Here is a 23,687-nt window from a genome sequence, read left to right as displayed (position 1 = left end):
ATATCCGAGGTGGGGAGAGCGCAGAGAGCCCACTGTGTAGCTTTGCGCTTAATAACAAACAAGAAAAATGAAAGAAAATATATTTACCAGAAAATATTAACTATTCGATATGATATTAAAAGATACAATGAGAAAAACAAAACAAATACGTGAGGAAAAAAATTACACGAATTGTAATTGTAATCAACGGATTCTCCACAGATTGGGTTATCGCTGCAGAGCAGCTAGACGGAAGCCCTTATTAAGACCTGCCAACATAGTCAGACAAAAGAAGTGGGCAAATGATATGATGACCAAGCCTCTGGACTTTTGGAAGACCGTATTGTTCTCAGACGAATCAAGATTCGCTCAATTTTTGGACAGTGGAAAGATATGGGTCTGGAAAATGCCTTACCAAGAGTTTTGGCTCAACAGATTGCAGCCAACTGTGAAGCATGGTGGTTTCAGTGTGATGGTTTGGGTTGGTGGGAGATCGAGCTTAGTGGAGTGCGTTGGCAACATAAATTTTGCGAAATACGTCGAAATATTGGAGGAAGGACTCTTGCCACTTTAGGGTGTTTCTAACAGTGTGACACGGTACTCCATCTTCCTGGAACAACGTTGTGTTCTTGTCCACGAAACCCGAGGAATGACTTGCCGGTCGAGTATGGCCCAGAGGTTTTCGATGGGGTTCATGTCAGGAGATTGGCTCGGCCAGGGCAACTTCTGGATACCATTTTCTTCCTGCCACTTTTAGAAACAACCAAAAAACCAACATCGAAGAGTGAGCTACTCCAAGTTTTGAAGCAAGAGTGGGCGAAAATCCCACAATCTAAAATAGACGAGGTGATTCTCACGATGCCCCAAAGGATCAACGAACTCCACGAAGCGAAAGGAAGATCTACTATATATTACTTAAATTATAAATATATGAATTCATGTGAATATGACTGAAAATTTTAATTTTTTCTGAAAAGGTGGTGTCTATTTACTTGTGACCACGCCGTGTACATGTCTTGACACTTTTTCCACTCTATGTAGACTTCGACTTTCTAAGAACAAAGTTCATTAAAGGTGCTAGAGAAACTTAACTGGCATGAAAGTTATTCTGGTTATTCTGTGATCTAGTCAAACAGCATTTATTTTCGAGGTATGGTTCTAAGCTTGAGAGTCTTCATCCACTTCAAAGCCTTGTTCTTATCTTGTTAATAGTTCCTAGAGATATGTATAAATTTAGCAGAATAAGGTTTTTAGATCGGGGGATTCTCTTTCGTAGCGATTGTCTTCACTTTGATGGGGGTGTTTCGAATTGGCTTGGATGTGGTTTCGAGACTCGGCTATTCTAAACGCATTCTGTGCGAATGTTTCAGCTTCGACAGAAACATACCAAAGGATCCATTCTTCTAAATAGTGCGTCATTTGGTTATACATCGTTTAACAATTTTTATGTACGAATATCTTTCCTCGGAGAGGTCTGTGACATTAAACCCGGAAAATAAATATACCGTGACGGTATTACATGCGAAATGATGGGGAATTCTCTGTGAACCAGGTATATAGATGCTGAATATGTCGCGTGTAGTACCACGACTCGCATTGTGATGACACGTTGTTGTATTAGCATACATAAATCATTATTAAAAATGCGATTAACACTCTGTAAAGATGTTTTGAATAACTAAACGTTAATATCAAAGATAATTTATATTGTAATTCTATTAATAATGATTTCTCAGATTCTATTTGAAACTTATTATCACTGTTAACAGAGTAATTGTACAATATTATAATCTCTTAAAAATCTTGATAAAGGATATAAATATAGATAGTTTAATTAAGAAGTGTAGTTGTGGAGTTAATAGAAAATCATTAAATAAATAAATAATCAAACTCAATGTATAGGTAATTTACCTATAATGTTCAGAATGAAAATGATCAATTTTGAATAAATTAAGACAAAAGTAAAAAATTTCCATTGTAAACTTATATTTTAGATTTGCTATTAGTTTGAAAAATAAACTTTAACAATTTTAAAGCAGTTTTATTATAAAAGAAATAGCTAAAGCAAGATCTACTTTTTTATATGAAAAAAATTACTTGTAAATAAAGTAATTGATAAGTTGTAATTAATAGTACTAAACATTTGACTTATAAAATATTAATTTCTAAATCTGTAGCATTATCAGAATTATCATATTTACATGCAATTTTCCAACTGAATATAATCCAGTTAAGTCCAAGCTTAACAGGAGCTCAGTAAAAACTATTATAAAACATCCAGCCATCCTATTAAACAAGACTGTGAACCAGTAATTAAATTAAACATGATGTAACATTCAGGATATTGGGATACAAAATTATCATACTTTTTCATGACCTAAATGTTTTAAAAATTGAAAAAACGCTCTTTCAGAACAAATTTGATTTTATGACTCTCGCTATATAAAAATTTCTTTGAAAGACCTGATTAGCCTTAAATTTCTGGTTATAGATTCAGAATTGATAACTCTGTAAATAACATTATTCCATTTAAACATGACCATAAAAACATGTTTTTGATATCCATACTAGAGTTAACTATTTCACTAATATATCTAACCTTTTGTAATGTGGTTAATAACAAATGTCTCATTTCCCGATTAATCTACTTTACGTTAACGTCCCCCAGTGGCACAGCGGTATGTATGCGGAGTTACAACGCTAAAATCCGGGTTTCGATACCCGTGGTGGGCAGAGCACAGATAGCCCATTGTGTAGCTTTGTGCTTAATAACAAACAACTTTACGTTAACACTAAAACACTCATGCTTTAACTAGTCTGAATAATTCGGTATTAATGATATCTCACTATAATATACTGCTTAGTTAAAAGCTAAAGTATTGAAGTTTTATAATAGTTCTTGTACAGGCATATGATTATTATAGGTTGTACGCCTGGCATGTTATATATTCTCACTTGTGTGTGGGCCTAGTTTGGCAGATACCTATCTTACAAGGTACTATTCCCATGGTGTAGTTAGTACCCTAGTTTTACTTGTCCATCCCCCAAACAACATTACTCTCTTTGTCTATCTATCAAATTAAGATATTAAATAATTAATTTAATATTAATTACTTTTCGAAATATTTTCCTATTCTAGAACCACTTACTTGTAACTGAAAAAAATAACAAGAGCTGGAACAAGTGCGGTTATGGACACAGCAAACGTAATGATGTGGAAGTACAGACGTTTACGTAGTGACTGCAATAAAATAATAATAACAAAAACTAAAATAAGACATTCAAATCAAATAATGAAATGGTACAATTGGTCTAAATGTTGAGGTAAATGGCAAATTCTGTACTGTTAAACAAGATCAACTATAACAAGGAAATGTCATAAGAAATTCCGGTCTCTTCCATGTGAAATATCTTTGTTTTAGCTTTTAATTTTGACCAACAGCCTGAGAATATGAAACACTTCATTACTGGCACTTTTATATAACTCAGTTTGTTGTTTAATTTGTTAACAATTGAGGGCGACATTCATTTCTGATAAAATATTTTAATTTAACTATTTCAGCTTTAATAAGATTTTAAACTATAACGATCATCTTGCTTGAAGAAGTCCTTGAACTGAAATAATTCACAGGAATCATTATCTTTATTAGAAACAGTTTTCAGTATTACAATGTTATTCCCCTGGAGTATTTATTATTAATATGTAAGTGTTTTTCTGTGATGTGTTGCAAACACGGTAAGTTACATTGTTACAATATGTTATGATGATATAACTAACACGTGGAATACAATTTTCTTTAAATAAATCAGCCTATAAGTACTATATTATTTATCTGTCCCAGCGCTGGCTTTATGTCCCTACTTATCTGTAATTGTGAATATCTGACCATTAGCTTCCAGCTAAAATGGAAGCAGAGGAGGATGCCGATCAGCTGTGTAGTCGGCGTCATCGAAGTTGTTCTATATCTAAAACAAACAGAGCACTTTAAGTTACTGATTGAGGGTTATGTTCACAATATGAACTCAATTCAGATAGAATGACTCAATGTGTTGTTCATTGAATTTTCTGATATGTTTGAGAGGCCGTATGGCCACTTGGGTAAGGCAATAATAACATACCATCACATAAAACACCAGAGGTATTGCCAGCACTGAGGTTGAGATGTTAAAGAAAAGATAAAACATTCTTCAGAGAGTATCTGATCACCTCTAACTGTGAATGTGAAGAATAAGGAGGGGATGAAAATTTTTTACTTTGTTTGCTGCATATCGATTATTGTCTGTATTTAGTGGAAGACACACCTTGGTTAAGTATATTAGATCTAGGTTTTGGCTACTTAGAGGTCAAACTAAACAATAAAAATACTGTATTCTGTAGTTTAGAAGAAATGTATGAATTTTGCATCATGCATTCAGCCTGTGTTATGAAACTTCTTCTGCTACTTTAGAGAAATTTATTGAGCTTAAACCGGAGGGATAAACCCAATGAGAAAGATGTCTCGTCTCATCGTTTCATCTATTTGAGTGACATTTTGTTTTCTGTGATTTGCTTTAGGCCGCCACTGATCCAAAGAATGGTATATCTGCATTTTAAAGATGCAAGCTTAAAACTGAAACCAGGAAATTAAATGTTGATGTGCAAAAACATGGAAAATCTCTATCATGTATTAGGAAGAACTGGGGGGGGGGGGGGGTCCACTGATCCCCTTAAACATCACTGTGGTTCAGGACTGGACCTTCTTGAGGCCCAACAAGAAGTTTGCATATATGCAGATTTTACATTATGTTATCAGTAGTTTTAGGTCAACTTTTTAAAGATACTCACACCACTGTTTTCATTGACTAAAGCTGATACACACTTTGGATGGAGAGATGAATGCTATCACTCATCCAAGGCCCTAAAACAGGCTTTGATTGAAGAACCAGTATCGGCTTATCTTCATCATTATTCAGTAATATTGGATACTAATGCCGGTAACAGTAAAATTGTAGACATGAACAAACTGGAGTGTGTGTGACCAAATAAGTAACTATAAGTCAACAGCTTACATTTACAGTGGAAGTTAAACATTACCATCGTTAGTCGTACGGTAGGTAACTCACTATATCAGTGGAAAATGTATCAGTAAATGGCTGATCGACTTGAATGATCAGGAATGTATGTATGTACATCATGTAGTGTAATTCATATAAAATATATGAATGTGTATTGATACATCTGTGGTTAAAACTTATATTAACTTATATATACATATTTATGTGCAGAAACTTAAAATGTATAAGAGTTCAATTTCCCAGACAAAAATAATTTGGTTTGATCTAAGTTTATAGAACTAAACAATTTTTACAAGTTGGGGATATTACTGAACATTCATTCTTAATATTATTTCTGAACGAGTAGTTGTTATGCACTCGTTTTATGTTAACTACAATAATTTATTTTGTGTTCTCTTGAGATGGTCTTATGAAAGTAATTATGCATTTATTATAATCCAGTAGGTTTAGTATTTGTACTCAAGATCACTCAAACTGCTGATGTCTTATGAATATGTGTGTATGATAAATTAAGCATGATTTTACTTATTTTATTCACTTAATATTTAACTCGTGTACTCTGAAACACAAGTTATTTAAGCCAATCAATTTTGTATCACGATTTGTATGATTTTGAGTTTATTTTGAACAAAGTGTTTTGATTATTTGGGGTTTTGTACTGTCCAGTCTATTTATATTACATGATTCTTAGCTCTGTTTATTTTGAGCTCATTTGCATTTTATTTCATTGTATTTCTGATTTAAGTGTACTTCTATTTACAGTTAATTTCACAATGTGTTAACTTGTTCTTGTTTTGTTTGACTTTTGGAACCTTATTATTTAATAGAGGTTTCCTCTGAGTATTTCACACGTAAATGTCATGGCGTCTTGTATATTGTAAGGAGAGATAATTACGAAAAATACGCCTCAATTAATTAGCCAATTGATTATGTTCTTTTAAGGTTAATCTTAAAAGTGCAAGCCTAAGAAGTTTCTGAGTTCAGGAAGGAGAAGTATATCTTAGCATGCCACAGCAGCAAATATCCAGTTTTTTTTAATATTAAAAATCATTTTGGGGTTAAATTCGGGGTGTTCAAAAATATATTATTTCGTAAATTTTTGGTTTTCAGCAAAATCTGTGGAACTTATTATGAGGTACAGTTTCATCTAACAATATAATACTAAATAAATTAGTTTTAGTGATTACTTATTCTACTAACAGTAGAATGAAACGTATGAAAAAAATAAATAAAATGTGATAAGGTTTCAAACAGATAAGTTAATCACTAAAGAAATAAATTCTCTGACTGTATTATTGTTAGCTAAGGCAATTCAAACATATAAGGTTTAATACCTTTAAAATTATGTGGGAAAGAGGATCTGATATTACAATGAATTTCTGGAATCTCAGTTTTTAGGTCTAAGCATAAAAAAATAAAGTACACTTGAATGTTCAGTACGCTGCATTTTTAGCAACGAAATTCATTCAGTATCTAAGGTTAAGGAACCTTCAGTCGCATGTTTGCAATATAAATGTTCTAGCTTTAGACTATGCGCATGACATCCTTCTTTAACTTTTTAATTTAGTAAAATAAAAAAAACAGAAGTTGAGAAAGAATTAGTGAAATGAAAAAGTACAACCAAAAGTAAAATAGTTTTTCATTGACCCAAACTATACTGCAACCTGTCTACGTACTTGATCTGATATTGCCTAGGTAAATAGATAAAACAATATCACTTGTGAAACAAATATATCTTTAAATATATTGCTGTAAGTCTCTTTTATAAGTGCATAAATGAAATAGTGTATTTTGGAATGTTTGTAGCTTTCAGATTTGATTTTTAGCACAAAAATACTTTCTTGGGAAAAGAGGACAGTAATGTACGTATAACTTATAGAAAGACACACAGTATTAGAATAATAATGAAGTATAACAATTATGAATCAAAACTTGGCAGTTTAGCTCAGATGTTTCCGTAAAACTACAAGTAAAGACTGGGCATTTCGAATAGTCCTTTACGTTATTGTCACTAAGAAGAACGCTTGATGGCTCATAATGTTAAAATTCTGGATTCGGTTCCCACTGTGGGCACTGTACAGATACCTAATTCTGCAGTTTTTCCTTGAAAAAAAAAACACAGAGCGAAATAAGACTTCCTTTTTTAAAATCTATATAGTATTTTTGTTCTAAACTAGCCCTTGATCAATTTATCATAAGCTAACTCAGGAAATGAAACCTCACAACGATAACACGACAAAATGTGAACAAATTCAATGTGCTGGTGTTTATCCAATGTTTTATTCTGCTTGCTAAAAACATTTTTTATTCTCTGTGTTACGTAAGAAGGAATAGCAAACAAAGATAGCTAGACACTGTCGTAAGAGATAGTAAAAAAAAGTGGCGATAGTTTAAGGTAGAAGAACCTTAAAACTTGGAAGTGTGTATAATTGGTTCACTGCATCATTGCCGTATGGCAAAAATTGCAATTCTTTTAAATTTCTCTTTGGTATGTTGTTGCTGTTAAGTGTCGTAACCTTTAAATTGTGTCGCACTTTATGCCTCAATATGGAAACATGTAATGAATTATAATAATTAATCTTTTGTTGTATTAATAGAAATATAAGGTATATTTAAGTTCTTTGCTTCCGTTGTTTTTAGGAGAAATGGTAAAGTTTGGGTCAGAAAGAAATAAATAATAGAGAACCACCATGTATAGCAAGGTGAAAATAGTCTCGGAACCATGAGTATATTGGTATTATGTGTCTGGTATACAGGTTTAGAACAAAGGAATCGGAACCCAAACAAACATAGTCATGAGGAATGTAATTAGCCTCCACAACTTGAGAAACTGGTAGCTTTCAAGTTTAGAATATTTTTCTACTTGTCACTAATCAAGGCCATCAAACTATGTTCTTTTATCAATTGATGTTTGTAAAGTACTAATATGATTAAACAAATATTATCGAGAGTACTTCATCATCAACTGACATTATTATGTGTATATTCGGCAAATTCTGTACTGTTCATCACCCAATGAAGCTGTCCAAAACTGGGGAATTAAAGAGACATAAATGACTTTTCCTACGTCTAAACAAGGACTACACAACACGTCTTACATCAGGCAGTGAACTTCAAAATGCAAATGATCATTCGCAAAAGCAGTCCTAACTTTATCTTATAACACCAGTGAAACACAAATACAGTTAAATAGTGATGAAATCTGAAATAAAAGTTTTAAATCGTTCTCAGAGAAAGAAAAATATGTCGCCACGTTTCGGTCAAATGACCTTCATACTTTAAAGTCGAAACGTTTAATCGTTGATTTGACATATACCATTGAAACCCATAGTGTAATTCTCCTCCAACTGATACAACTCTTAAGAAATCTTTACTTACATCAACAATTCCACAGTGGCTGTAGTCAGTCCATTCCTTTGACTGCTTGCTAACGAACCAAGTACCGTTTGGCCTACACATTTTCATGGCGTAACCTAGGAAAAGTTATCATAGACTTTGTACTAAATTACGTCTTATTTATAAGATTGGCGTTTCTTAATGGTTTATTCATATTGATGCACTCTGTTTTCTTGCTTTTTCCCATATGAACCATTGTAGAGGGAATAGTAGTGTAGAAAACAAATCAACGTTGTCTAAGATAAATAATTTAAAACAAAACTTGTATAAAACATCTATATATATACAATAAAAAAGGAATACAATGTTACAATCATTACACAATGAATAGTTATTAAAACAGCGACTTGCACTAAAAAGATTCTACATATGTTTCGTAGTTTTATGACACCATATTCAGGAGCAACGGTAAGTTTAAGCCTAGATGGCGTTATAGGAATATAAATAATTATGTGGGTATGTAAGTCCCAACCATATTTTTCCCGTTACTCCTGAAAATGGTGTCATAGAACAAAGAACTATATGTAGAGCCTTTTTTTAGGGAAAGTCCCTGTTTTAATCACCATTTCTTATGTAATGATTTTAACATTGTATTCCTTCTAATGGTATGTATAGTTGTTTAAGATGTTATGTCACCAGTTCGATAAAAGTTGCAGAAAGCTCTTTAAAAGTTCGATAAAACTACAATACAGTAGATACTAAACTTGTTATCTCAACTATCGAGACGTGAATAAAATTAATGCAAGTTATAAGGCCTCAAAGATATATAACGAATAAAAAAACTAACGATTACATGTAATTCGTGTTTTGTATATAACGAACAATCATATTTAAATTATATAAAACACAAAAAACAGTACGTAACCAAACTCTGCCTAAATACAAAACAAGAAAAACATGGTCTCCAGATGGCTTAGCAGTATTTGAAGGTTTACAACGTTAACTATTGGGTTTAGGTAATCGCGGTGTGTAGCCCTGTGCTTACAAACAAAAAATACACAAATAACAGAAATACGTAAAGTATATTGTAAAATATAAATAGATAGATAAAGGATTCACAGTTTGTTTGAATTTCACGCAAAGCTACACGAGGGCTATCTGCGCTAGCCGTCTCTAATTTAGCAATGAAGGACTAGAGGGAAGGCCATCATCACCACCCACCGCCAACTTTTGGGCTACTCTTTCGCTATAGAATAGTGGGATTGACAGTCACACTATAATGCCCCCACGGCTGAAAAGGCGAGCATGTTTGGTGGGACGAGGATTCGAACTCACGACTCTCAGATTGCGAGTCAAGCGCCCTAACCAACCATGCTGGGCCGAGAATTCACAGGAAAGCATAAACTTGATACTAATTTAAGAATGTGTTACCAACGTATGAAACCTGGGACGGATTTATTATTATATATTTATTTTAATATCGACGTTTGCTCAGATTAAGTTTATATTTAGAAACATACATAGCTTATAATGGCTGGAGACGGCTTGAATGTTTTGCTTCATTACCCATTCAAGCCATCTCCAGCCATTATTAGTCTCAAAGTGGGTTCCTCGTCATCGAATTTGAATACATAGCTTATAGTGTTGAATATGAATTGCGAAACTCCCGTCTATTTTCTAAGGTTGTAGACGATTCTCGAGTGTAAGAATCAACAATATATGTGTACGTAAACGATAGTGTTAGCGTCAGTATTGTTACGTAATCTGAATTTTCGAGAAACTCTCTACACGCCTATAAATACAACCAACGCGACGCGCCAAAAAAAAAAGAGTATCTTTATTGGTTTGCATATAGTCAATGTGTTATAAACTTTGGAAGCTATAACTGTGATTGTTATAACGCTTATTAATCGGGAAACTTCATATATTTGACCAGGAATATTCACAAAGTTCGAACATTACAAATCATTTAACTTCAGTGGATTCACATCGGACATTAGTACTATTACGAAGATATTACATAACTGCAGTGGGTAAGAGAAACTCGACCAGTGATCATTGAGAACTACAGAGCTAGATAGTTCCCTATTAAGTGAATTGTACCTACATCAACTCGAAATTAACTCGCTCATCGTGAACCCTCGACAAGACATCAAGAAAGAAAACTTTATATTGCTTGCAAGTTTGTAAAGCTTTTGTATATAAATTATTGTTTGTAATAACTATTTGTAATTACTGTTATTTTAACTTGTATTACTGTTTGCGTATTAAAATATATTTGTGTTAAAAAATAAGAAAATTGTGTGTACAAATTTTGTTGGCAAATATCATAAATTGGAGATATATCGATATTTATTTAACTACTAAATTTAAATTATCATTTATTTCGGTTTCAGACCATTAGAAATTGTAATACGTAAAAAAACGCATAAATGGAAACATATTTCAAGCATTTTAACGACAATCATAAGCGGAAAACGGGGAAAACTAATATGTAAATAGGAACTTAACTAGAGAGACTCATGTATGAACAACTGAACAGTCTTTCAGTATATTAGCTAGCTATTTAACATATTACTGTGAGGGTCTGAAAATTCGGAAGTTTTCTGTTGCTGGTGAGAGATTGATTACGTGTTTATTTCTTTTGTAGTTCAAACATTTTTCGCATTTAAGTGCGCTGATGGACAAGTTGAGCATTTTTGCATTGATATCTGACTGCCCTGACCTTATTATTCTGTTAGTCACACATTGTCAAGGGTCATTTCTCCCTGATAATTCTGGACTTTCCCACGGGCCCGGTTTGCTGTATTAATGTGTTCTCTAATCGATTCATCCGTGTAAAAGCTTAGAAATATCTGCATTTCTGTTTTCTTCCTTTTGTTTGGCTCTCAGTCTTACACAGATTCTTACCTGGTATAAATCTTATTTGTTTTTAACGTTTTTAGTTTTGTACAAAGCTACTCGAGGGCTATATGCGCTAGCCGTTTCTAATTTTGAAAGTTTTCAGACTGGTTGGAAGGGAATAAATCAACACCACCCACCACCACTCTTGGGATATTGTTTTATCAACGTCACCTTATAACGTCCCCAAGGCTGAAAGGACTAGCATGTTCGGTGATGGGATTCGGTCCGTACATTACGAATCATTGCCCTACCCACCAAACCATGAAAGGCCAACATAACTCTTTCTAAAAGAGAAAAAAAAGGAAGAGAGAATTAAGTGTAATCGTCCTCTGTGTACACATACATTAAATGAGTTTATGTTGTTATCGTATCCTATGATTCTTGAGTAAATAGACTAGCGAAGCTAGATATTATACTGAAGTACTGATTATAATATTAATCTATTATACTGAAGTACTGATTATAATATTAATCTATTATACTGAAGTACTGATTATAATATTAATCTATTATACTGAAGTACTGATTATAATATTAATCTATTATACTGAAGTACTGATTATAATATTAATCTATTATACTGAAGTACTGATTATAATATTAATTTATTATACTAAAATACTGATTATAATATTAATCTATTATACTAAAGTACTGATTATAATATTAATTTATTATACTGAAGTACTGATTATAATATTAATCTATTATACTGAAGTACTGATTATAATATTAATATATTATACTGAAGTACTGATTATAATATCAATCTGTTTATATATCAAACGTAAATTCTATGTTTATTCAACAAACATTTGTGTTTCACTGTGAATCGTGTATCCAGTTTCCTTCTTCAACATAATCAGGTAAAAATTCAGTTTAACCCTGTAAGGTTTGTTCTGCTGAACCTATTTTTATGGCAGTTGTTTTTTTTTTTTAACTGCAGGTAATCATTTTACCTGAGAATACCATTCTGTAAATATTCTGGATTCTCAGTAGATTCCGTATATTTTCTAATTTGCAGTAAATTCTGTAAAACTTCCAATGCTAACCAAATTTATACAAACTATGTGGCTTCTTAAAAGATTTCTAAAGATTGATTATCTAGATTTTGCAAGAAATTTTTGTGATAAGTTTTAGTGTCATAAGAGTCCTATAAAGTATTTAACATATCAGTAGATTTAAATAGACCTTCAAGATTGTAGCAATTTTGTGTAAATATCGGCGTAAGGTAAATTTATGCACAGTACATGAGTTCTTCCTAAATCTCCACAGATTGTTCAGATTTTCAGTAAATTTTTGTAAAAATCACAACTTTCGGTAGATTTCTATAAAGTATATAGCCATACGCAGTGACGTAAATATACCCCCGCAGCCAAAAGGGGGCACAAAGGGCTTGACAAACTTAAGAATTGCCGACAAGGGAATAAATATAGAGGACTCAATTACTTTTTATACAATATCAGAGTTTCTGATATTTTAGTACAGATTTATAAAGTATCCTCAGATCTTCCAATATCTTTCCATAAACTTTATGTTTCGTCAACAATTCCTTAAGGATAATTTTCTTTCATGCACACTTCCGAAAGTATTTAATTTTTCCTTAAATTTCCTGAAGTCTCCAACTTTCTTTCAGATTTATATAAAATGCGTTATTTTGCTGTAGACCTTCACAAATTATCCATGATTTCCATTAAAACTATAAAAACACGAAATTCAATTATATTTCTTCTGAACTAACATATATATACAATAATTTGAAACAATTTTGAAAAATTGATAACGCTATCTATGTGACAAATCAGGAAATTAAATTTTAACGTCAACTAATACTTCAAGAACAAAATTACCTGTTAAGAAGTAATTATACTCACGTGGGCACTGTGGCGGTTCGTTTTTAAAATAAATATGGTCAGGACAGCGGATATAGGCCATTTGATCAGCAGGAGTATCCGGCCAACACTGCCAACCATCCCAAGTTCGTGGACAGTAAGGAACATCTAGGGCAGGCGCATAGGAAAATATGTGAGAGAAAAAGATATGGTAATAACTCAGAATTTCAAGGACAAGACACAATATATTCTTGCTAACAAATCTATTCGTTGTATATAGTTACACATGTTTATCATGTACTGTCATATTGTTTACTGTTTGCAATTGGATAATATGTCGATAAGACAACTTCCATACGTGTAATGTAAAAATTCGCTTAGGAAGAGCTATGATTAATACATTGAAACCTTCTAGTATGGATTAAGCAGAGATTCTTAAATTGTAATATAATAGGATATTGCAGCTTTTAACCTCAACCTAATAAAGTTAATATCAAAGAAACCAGATACCTTGAGTGATTTTGGAAGTTGACTTTTCTTTCATCATATTGAACTACAAATTGAATCAAGTGTAAAAAGTTTATCATATTTATATACGTTTCCTAATATAGCGCTGTGTTCTCTTTATTATCTCGCCCTGAAAACAGAGGACATGTTAATGTTATTAGGGAATGGGGTCTAATGTGTAAAAATTCTTCTGTATATGAATGAAAAGAGACACATGACACTAATAGCGTTATTTGTATGGAAAAAGAGTAAGTTTCAAAAATAAATCATTATAAACAATATACTGAAACTAGAGCCACTGCAAAAAGTAATTGTAAATCCAAAAACAGTTAGAAATATCAGAATAAATAAAGAAGGAAAACCAATAGCTATCTAAAATATAGCAAATTTAAAAAAATAAATAAATAAAACTAGCATGCTGAGAAAAACATTTTAGGCAGAAATTAAGTCACACGGGAGTGGCTGGCAATTGCTAGTCAATAAACGATGAGAAAGAAGTTATTTTCATCACTAAAATATAATTTAACCCTCAAATCACCGACTTCTTCATACAACGTTCACTACAGGTAGGGTCTTTTTGGCAACTATCGATCCCCGGGATCTAGTCAAGGTGCCTGATTAGTCTGCTTGTGACTGACAAGTCCAATACAAAAGCAACATTGCTTGTTACACATTTCACAGATCTATGTGCTGTCCGAGTTGGAATCTGAGTTTATAACTTGTTGCTTTCGTCTTTCTCGCTTTACTCTGGATCAAAGCTGGTTCATGCTGAGCTCTACCCAGTGTCAGATGTTCCTTTGGGAGGTGCGTGTGTTTTGCATGCTCCTTTCAGCTTTCTACATTAATGTTAAACGACTTCGTATCATTTTTGCACACATGACTTTGTATCGCCATGAAGGGCGACCCCACTTTCTAGAGCCATCTCGAATCTCTCTGTATACAATATTCTTAGGAAGACGGTCTTCTTCCATTCTAATATGGCCAAGACATCTCACGTAGAATTTGTTCAGTCTCTTGATATTCCTAGTATATGTAGTCATTGTTTCTTGAATCATAAAGCCTGATAATAGCACTCAAGTCTCATGTGTTCGAATCTTCACCTTACTTGACAGTTTGCTATTATTTCGTGCTCATTTCTGTAAAAGCCCAAAATTCTTGATTGATTTTCCGATTCTGTTAGTCACTTCATCTGAAAGGGAAAATTTCTGATGATCCTAGAACTCAAGTAGCAAAAGCTGCCGACAACACCAAGAGATTTATCATTCAAAGTGAGGTCGGATATTGATTCGTCTATCCATTGGTACATGACCACAGTTTTCTTGAGACTAATTGTCAACCTAAAGCTCTTACATGATGCAGAAAAGCTGTTCCTAAGATTTTGCAGAGAAGATTCATTGTGGGCAACCAAGATCGCATCATCTACAAACAGAAAATCTCTCAAATCTCTCTTTCACCTTCTTTTTCATCCTAAATTTGTGATGTTGAACAAACCTCAGTCTAGTCTGTTTGAAGATAAATGGCATCAGTGCAGTTCTTAAATGTATGAATAAGCAAGAATGAAAAATAAATGTTGAAGAATGCAGGGGCTAACATACATCCCTGTTTCATTTCATTGATGATATTAGAGGCATTAGATTCTTCTTACAATACAGTTTCCATCATACCTCGATGTAATGAGCAAGTGATGTTCAATTACTATATTTTGGGTGGAAGGGATAATCCAATTTTTTCATAACAGTAAAAAGACCATGTCTGTTCAACATACATGAGATCGATGAAGGCTATATACAGTGGTATTCATTTTGTTCTACACTTCTCTTTAGTTGTTTGACATAAAATATCATATTGATGTTGGAGTATCCTGAGTGAAAACCACATTAGCTATATGTAACTACTATTCACACAGATGGAATAATGTGGGGGGTACTTCTCTCCCCATACCCAACAATTCAGTCTATGACTATTCAAACAGATGAAATATGTATATTTGTCATCTACCCATATTCGAAAATTAAGTTTTTGGGTATTCACACAGATGGAATGAAGTGTAGATTTTCTTTCCCCAAATTCGACAGTTACATCTTCGAATATTCAAACAGATGAAATATGTGTGGATACTCTACATATTCGACAGTTATGTCTTAGGCTGTTTGCAGAGATGGAACGAAGTGTGGGTTCTCATCTCTCCATATCCGAAAACTACATCTTTTCGCACAGAACTGTTCTGTCGGACGGGATAATGCAATCGAAAAGCATATCGTGGTAGTCGTCACTAGTCTCGTGGTCTTCTTCACACAGCTGGTGCATTAATGTTTAGATACGTTTTAAAATCTTAAGCACTGTCGCCTTGGTATGTCAAGTCCAACAGCACGGTCTTCGTTGAAAAGCCTCACTAAATGAGGCGACTGTGTCTTTACTTTGTTAATTCTGCTACAGTTTTTCTAAACTACGATACACAGACCCTGCGCTTATACCATCGATTAATTGAACTGCGCTATTCTGCTCATCTATGATGATAAACATGGTGTACTCCATGTAAACAATAAGCTTAAATTCCATATACCATAAAACGGTCTGTGTTTTTTGCCGAACAGTTACTATTTTCGGACTACTATTTGTGACAAAATAATCACATTTGGGTTAGGATACAACTCATGGCATGCAGTACAACTTGCAAGTTTATAAATCAATAGTTACTTTGCTATATGCCATTTATCTTTCTTTTCTAAAATGTTATTAAGGTTTAAGTTGTGTAAAACTATTTATAAACATCTTAAGTAAGTTTACAAGTTACTGAAGAATAATGCTAAGAGTCGCTTGATATAATCAGTATGTCGAGTATTTCATTCCTTGATTAAATAGCAGAATATTAAAGTATTATTTAAAAGCGTAACTCAAGAATACCTTTTAGATATGTCTACAAAGAGAAAGAAACATCTTTACTGGTGAGTTTTCCCACAGTGTGTAAATTTTGAAACCCAGATATATTCACGTACTTTGAGTACGAAGGTAAAAGTACACGAAACTTGAAGTTTAAGTAACTACACAATTACCGAGAATATTCAGCCTAATTTATCTAATTTTAGATTTAATCTTTATAACTTCCCGGTAAACCTCTATTTGGCTCTAAATGTGTATTACTCTAAAACAAAGCTCAGAAGGAGAATTAACCTTTAAAGCAAGAAAATTACTTGTAATGGTTAACATTATAACATAATGACGTCCATGACATATCGGTGGACTTCGGTTTCTGCTATAAAACTTAAAAAATAAAATTAAGTACATAGATGAGTTCTGGTCGTCAGAAATCTCTGTCCAGTATTGACCACAATCTGCTGAAAGTAAATAAACCAGCTTCTCTTGTATATTTTATTCATTAGCCGCAAAAAATGATGCTAGACAAATGTAACATTGGTGAAGAAAAAAATGAAATTGAAATTTGTGTTGAAACTCATAAAAATAGAGATCTGTGGAAACGATAGAGTAATGTAAAAAACACATTAATATCGTTCTCTTAATTTAACTCTATCATAAAATGCAAAGTAGTTTATATTGAAAATATGTCCTATTTTATATATATCATTTGTCTATTCAGATATTTCAGTTTAGATAAAAAATCTTATATTGAATTACGTTTCAAGGTTATTTTCATGCTCAAAGAATACAAAGCTACTCTGGTACCAACAGCATGGGTAATTCTCTGGGTAGGCATGAGAGTGAAAAGAGAGCAATTACATCCACTATTCCAGACTCCGCGTAATTTGGGTTTGTCTCGTTGATGTATATGCTGAAATCAGTATTTTCATTATTCATCTTTTTTATGTGTGTGTATGTGCACCTACCATAATATTTGATTTTTGTGTTTGCGCCTTGACCTGCTGGCAGACGACACTGGAGCACAAGTGTGATCAGATGAAAATGTATAAATATTTAAATCTATATATATATACACTAGCTGGAGTACCCGTTATTGTAGGACATGAAAAGTTGCTTCCCTTATATGTAATTGCAAAAAACGCCCAGAAAAACTGCAAAACACTAAATCTGAAACCGCAAATTTAAATGTATCTCTCCATGGACCCAATGAACCTCAATACCAAATTTGGTGAAGGTCCATCTAAAGATATGTGGGGAATGTATAATGTTAGTGTGTGTGTATGGTGCGTGTCTATAAGTAGTGATACATTTTGATGTAACTTTGTGGTATGTATTGAATTGTATTATGTTTCTGAAGAATACGTTATTCAAATAATTAAAACAGGTTTGGCGCATTTATAAAAAACAATAATACTCCTAATGCGTCAATGTGGGCTCAGCAGCAAGTCTGAAGACATAATGCTAAAAACACCGGGTTTCGATACTCGTGGCAGGTATAGCACAGATAGCCCATTATGTAGTTTTGTGCTTAATAAAAAACAAACAAAATAGACAATAATAAAGATATATTGTATGAGAAAAAGAATAAAGTGTTTATTTATGTTGATATAAAGTGGTAGAAATGTATCTTCACACATTTCGTATTTCAGGGGTTAGCGAGTGGTATACAAATAAGACACATTTTGGTTTCTATTTATTATGCTTTCATTGTACAGTTACGTTGCCAGGTGCTGCTTTCAGTTTTAATTTGTACATTACATCAAACTTGAAGTTGCCGGTTGACCGCCCTGTTAATATAACGCATCTGGTTACTCTCAAAATATCCATAAACCCGTTTTTAACATCCTTTACCAAGAAGTTAATTACATTGGCTATAATGTGACACATATTACAGACATGTTTGAAGGTTCATGCGGGGGTCACTGAAACTACCTTATTTTCAGCTGTGATCGCGTCAATTCCTCATTCTGTTCAAAGCGGACAAACCGTTGTGGTGGCAAATGCTCTCTGATCATTAGTTCGTATCAATTTAGTCTATTAGCGCATAAATTGCCTTTCAAATTGATAATACTAACATGTAAGAGAAAAACAGTACCATCTAGTGTCTAGTTTTACAAAAATCAATAACATTACGAAAGAGTTTTTTTAGTTTATTTCATCAGAAAGTAATTGTGATTAAAGGGGATATGTAAATATCTATATGCTAGGAGAACGTGTCAAAATTCAACAAAATATATAGAATTGTTGTATTTCATTCAGTATCTATATGCTAGGAGAACGTGTCAAAATTCAACAAAATATATAGAATTGTTGTATTTCATTCAGCATCTATATGCTAGGAGAACGTGTCAAAATTCAACAAAATATATAGAATTGTTGTATTTCACTCAGTATCTATATGCTAGGAGAACGTGTCAAAATTCAACAAAAATATAGAATTGTTGTATTTCACTCAGGTCGTATTCTTATCTAACCACACAAAGTCTTTTAAAACTAAAAATCATATCCGGCAATGTTGATACTGTGAGTACTTGTCTTGTTTTCGTGAGTTTGAATTAGTCATCCCTGTTTATACCCTTACTAACAGCAGAACGACTTTATAAAATCCCTCCTTCAAAAGCTTGAATTTGTCATCCCTGTTTATGCACTTGTTAACAGAATTTAACAAAATATTGAATTTGTATAATAAAAATTTGAAAATTGCACAGTAAACCTACTCGAAACTCAAATAAAAACAAAACATGTTCAAACATGCTTATTGCACGTGCATTTGCTTTGAAATATAAAAATGTAACATATTTTACTAGCACAAAGCGACATAAACGATACTCTGAAAATTGGCTTTTCAAAAATTATTTTGATTCAACGGGATGACATAAAGGTGTTTATTAAATTTTGATAAGTTAAAACACATCCACAAATTGGTCGTTATATTTTATTGCCCCCAAAGGGTAATGATGTTCAGGAAGGGGATGCGAGTCGAGTGCTCTAGCCACGAGGCCATGTCAAGCCTAAAACTAGAGACGACAACATGTAATTTAGTGATACAAATAAGACGTGCAGAATTTAGCAAGATTAAGTTGTGAAACTGATTTTGAAAGTTCAGACTTCCCTTTCCCAACATTATATGCATATGGAAGTAGCGTTTCTCTCAAATATCTAATTTACCTGTACAAAAAAATACCAAACCGAAATCTACTCTTAGGCCAGTAAGTATCATGTTATTTTTGAAATGCTGTTGAGAGATTTCACTGGAAACCTACCTGATTGCCATTCAGGCGTAGATAACATTGTATGACAGCATTCTACTGCGGCTTTACAACAGGACAGCCATAAGTCGACATACCGGCTGGATTTGAAAGTAGCAAAGATTGGATGAGAACGATTCCTTGGTTGTGGATGAAATAAAACTTTGGCAAAAGGCTCGTAGAGTTGACCAATTATCCCTAGGTAACTATTTTAACAAGATTCCAATTTTTAAAACATAATAAAACCAACTTTTATACATAGAAGGATGGAAACAAATAAAGCGACGAATAAATATATAAAAGCAGGCACAAATAGAGCAACACAGAGACACAAAAGGTAAAGTAATGTTTCATAGCATCTCACTGCAATTTACTCAAACCATACATGATACATTTCCTGAAATACTAAATTGTTACGCAGTACAATTACATTAGAGACGCTCGTATTTATTCGCAATATTAAAGTTAAATTTGCATATAAATAGCTTCTTGTAACAGATATTTTCTTTGTGGTCAGTACTTCTTATGAAGGAACTCGTTTAGAATTTCGCAACTCAACTTATAATTATTACTGATTGTTTGTGATAAATCTATATTCAATCTAGGGAGACAGATATAATGAGGGAAGACTAGCCATTACTTTTTGCTTTTATGTTATTTTCTAAAAAAAATGACTCTTTGACAACGTTTCAAATGAGCAACTTTCCAACTACTTATACGACTTGATATTTCAAAAATCATTATTAATAATTTTTTATAATTTCCAAAAAACAAACAAACAGGGAAAACATTAAACTATTCTTAGAGCGTAAGAAGATAAATAATATAAAGAAGCAGCTTGCTCTCACCGAAAAGGTTTTGTGTTGTTCACGAAGGCCCACCTTGGCATATAGTGGTAACAACGAGCACAAGTGTCATCGTGATAACGCGCCAAAGACAAATATGCACCAAGAGATCTCTCAGTACGACAGTAAAGTGGATTAGTTGTGATGGTGTGGTTATTTAAACCTCCAACAGTAAGGATTAGCTGGTGAAGAAGATGGATGTTTATTATTTTTTTTATAGATAACAAGCATAAGATCTTGTGCGTTAACGCTAATAAGCCTAAGATTCAAGAAGTCAAACCAGATATGCATTTTTCATCAAAAACTTTTGTTCATATCATACAATTTGTTAAATATATAAGTTAAAGGCTATAAAGTAGAAACTGTAGTTATAGTTTTTATTGCTTTCTTCTTTAATTCAATCATAACTTCTATCTGTATCTATATGTAAAAATGATCAGTTGATATGCATCTCTGTGTAATGATAGTGGCTGATTAAACGGCAAGTGTTATAACGTTAAATACGGTTTACGCTATATCATGTTCAAAAATAAATATCAATTGCATATTAATTCCTTTAACAGCTGATTTTCTAGCTGTAATACAATCATTAAGAAATCAAAAGGTAAGTTTGAAAACTAAAGTATTCAAAATGTGCGTTTTTTTGTGTGAACATGTTACGTTCTGGTTTTTGTTTGTTTGTAATTAAGCACAAAACTACACAATGGGCTATTTGTGCTTTGCCCACCACGGGTATCGAAACCCGGATTCTAGCGTTGTAAGTCCGCAGACATACCGCTGTGCCACTGCGGGGGCTCTCTCTGGGATTTGAATGGAATGAAGAAATCCAAATAATTTCTATACTCAAATAAGTAAAACCAATTATTTGAAGTTGTGCACGGCACAAATGAAAAATAGTAATATGTTGGTTTTATTCAATGATACAAATGCGGGGTAGACAAAACGAAAGTTATAGCCTATTGAGTAGTTTTGCGCAAAATACAAACAAAATGTTTCCGCCAGTAGGTCAGCGGTAAGTCTGAAGGGTTATCACTAAAAGCCGGGTTTTGATATTCGTGTTGGGCACAGCACAGACAGCCATCCCATTGTGCTTAAGAACAAACAAAAAATATTATTGCTACACTTATGTATTTGAAAGGGTAGCGTTTTACGTTATCCCCTAAATTTATTTCAATCTGTATTTAAAAGTTAGTTTTGTTTCCCACTTTCAATGAATAAAGTTACCGATAGTTCTGAAAAATAATTATACTTCTGAACTATCCGCCGTTGCTACAAAGTTATTTTACTATTACTGATTTAATATTCTGTATAAGCTATATTTTGTGTAGACAGTATTTTTTTTTGGATAGGTAGTTAGTTATCCAAGTAACATAATACGGTTAGTCAATGTGTTATATTCTTCTTGGATAGATAGCCGTGTAAAAATTACAAGTGACAAAATGATGGAATTACAAAGGACTCTTGAGACAGAAGGAAAGATCCGAATCCAATTGTACATCATTGAATAGGATCTTAAAAATAAAAAAAATTTGATTTGTTGACGATAAATAGTTTTTATTGTTTGAGTTTTTAATTAAACGAAACATAAAATAATGTCAAATAAACAGTTTGAGTTTAGTATTAGGTAATAATCTGCACTACTTTTATTAAGTTTGGACATTTAATAATTTATGCATGAGCCACTAAATAGGTAAGTGATGAACTGAAGATAAGTACAAACAAATTCGTGTTGAAATGCATAAAATAGCCTGATATACCCTATACTATACAAAACGCGGTTATGGAAAACCTTACTTACCTGTATTGTAAGAGCTGTAAGTAGAGTCATTTGATCATACATGAAGAGAAAATATTTAGTTATGATTGTAATGGATTAGTTGCATGCCATCTGGAAAAAGATTGATAAACAAATCATAATTGTTAATATTACAGAAAACTAAAAAGTTTAAACAGAGTCGCCTTTAACGTTGATTATATATTACCAGAATTAGGTTAAAAACTACAATATTTTAACCAAGTTTTAGCTGTGATAAAACTTAGTTTACACTCTCGGGACTTCTTTGTATTCTATTAAATCACAATCACCGAGTAAGTAACGTATTTTTGAATACAATGCTTCATTAACTAAAAGAAACATTATAACGATTAATAAAACTTATCTAATGAGGCTCTGTGCTCTACGTTAGAAGCAAGTGAACGTTTGCGATCCACATAGAATAATGAAATTATTAATGAAACATTTTTGTTTTAAGATACAGTTAGTACTTCGAGATCGCTATAGAATATATTTGACCATTAATAACGAGATAATAAAATAATCGTTTGAAAAAATCAAGGTGATTAAGTAACCACGTTTAATATTCAATATCCTGAAAAGAAACATATTAACTAAAATTAATACCATTATTAATAAAAAACCTACTATAACTATAGTTTTCTGTGCAACACACAGAGAAAAAGGTTTAACAAACAACTTGTTATATGACAAATTTTAAAATTACGTTCAACTGCAACGATATGCATGTACGATAATTAAAGGTAAATAAGACAACTCAGTTTTTCTTAATATGATAAACTTACAGAATGAACTTACACATTTCATATATATATATGTATGTATACGCACCTGCTAAACACATGAGATAGAATTTGAAGATCTTGCAAATATTTTCAACGCAAACACTTCCACACGGAAAGGGTAAAAAACAACGACAGGCATTTGGGAAGTTTAAGGTAATGGTTAGTTGACCAGACACAAAGGAGTAGGAGGAGAAGCTACTGACTACCTGCGTTAACCTGAGAGACACTGTCATACGTTAGAAAAATTTGTTAGCTACACAAGTTCCAGTTCTCGCCAACAGATGGCAAGCAGCAACATTGTTAGAGGACAATCGACTGAATGTTTTTCATAACCATAAAAGCTTTGGTAAATAAAAAAACATATTACCTTTCGTAACAGGAAGATTTAAAAGATTATACTCCAGAAAAGAAGATTTTTTACATACGGATATTGGAGAAAGTCTAGCAGCTGTGTTTATTCTAGAATGAAATTCCAGACGCCTGCTCGATCTCCACATTCACAAGAGTGTGAATGTAAGTAAAGA

At 32.7% G+C, this 23,687-nt stretch overlaps 1 protein-coding gene across 2 annotated transcripts in view; it reads right to left on the bottom strand.

Moving 5' to 3' along the window:
* The window catches only part of LOC106458529 (calcitonin gene-related peptide type 1 receptor-like), a 42,240-nt gene extending 18,906 nt beyond the window's left edge, over nt 1-23,334 (bottom strand). For both annotated transcript variants that reach the window (XM_022384762.1, XM_022384763.1), the window contains exons 1-7: nt 23,210-23,334; nt 22,382-22,471; nt 20,587-20,765; nt 19,754-19,944; nt 13,149-13,274; nt 8,413-8,507; nt 3,129-3,220 (exon numbers count right to left, since the gene is read on the bottom strand). In XM_022384762.1, the coding sequence (XP_022240470.1) occupies nt 3,129-3,220; nt 8,413-8,507; nt 13,149-13,274; nt 19,754-19,944; nt 20,587-20,765; nt 22,382-22,423 (725 nt within the window). In that variant the 5' untranslated portion in view covers nt 22,424-22,471; nt 23,210-23,334. The remainder of the gene's footprint in view (nt 1-3,128; nt 3,221-8,412; nt 8,508-13,148; nt 13,275-19,753; nt 19,945-20,586; nt 20,766-22,381; nt 22,472-23,209) is intronic.
* Nucleotides 23,335-23,687: the final 353 nt, after the last annotated feature.

Source organism: Limulus polyphemus, unplaced genomic scaffold (assembly GCF_000517525.1).
Source record: "Limulus polyphemus unplaced genomic scaffold, Limulus_polyphemus-2.1.2 Scaffold480, whole genome shotgun sequence".
In the NCBI taxonomy this organism is placed as follows: domain Eukaryota; kingdom Metazoa; phylum Arthropoda; class Merostomata; order Xiphosura; family Limulidae; genus Limulus; species Limulus polyphemus.
This window is presented reverse-complemented; position numbering and strand designations above follow the sequence as displayed.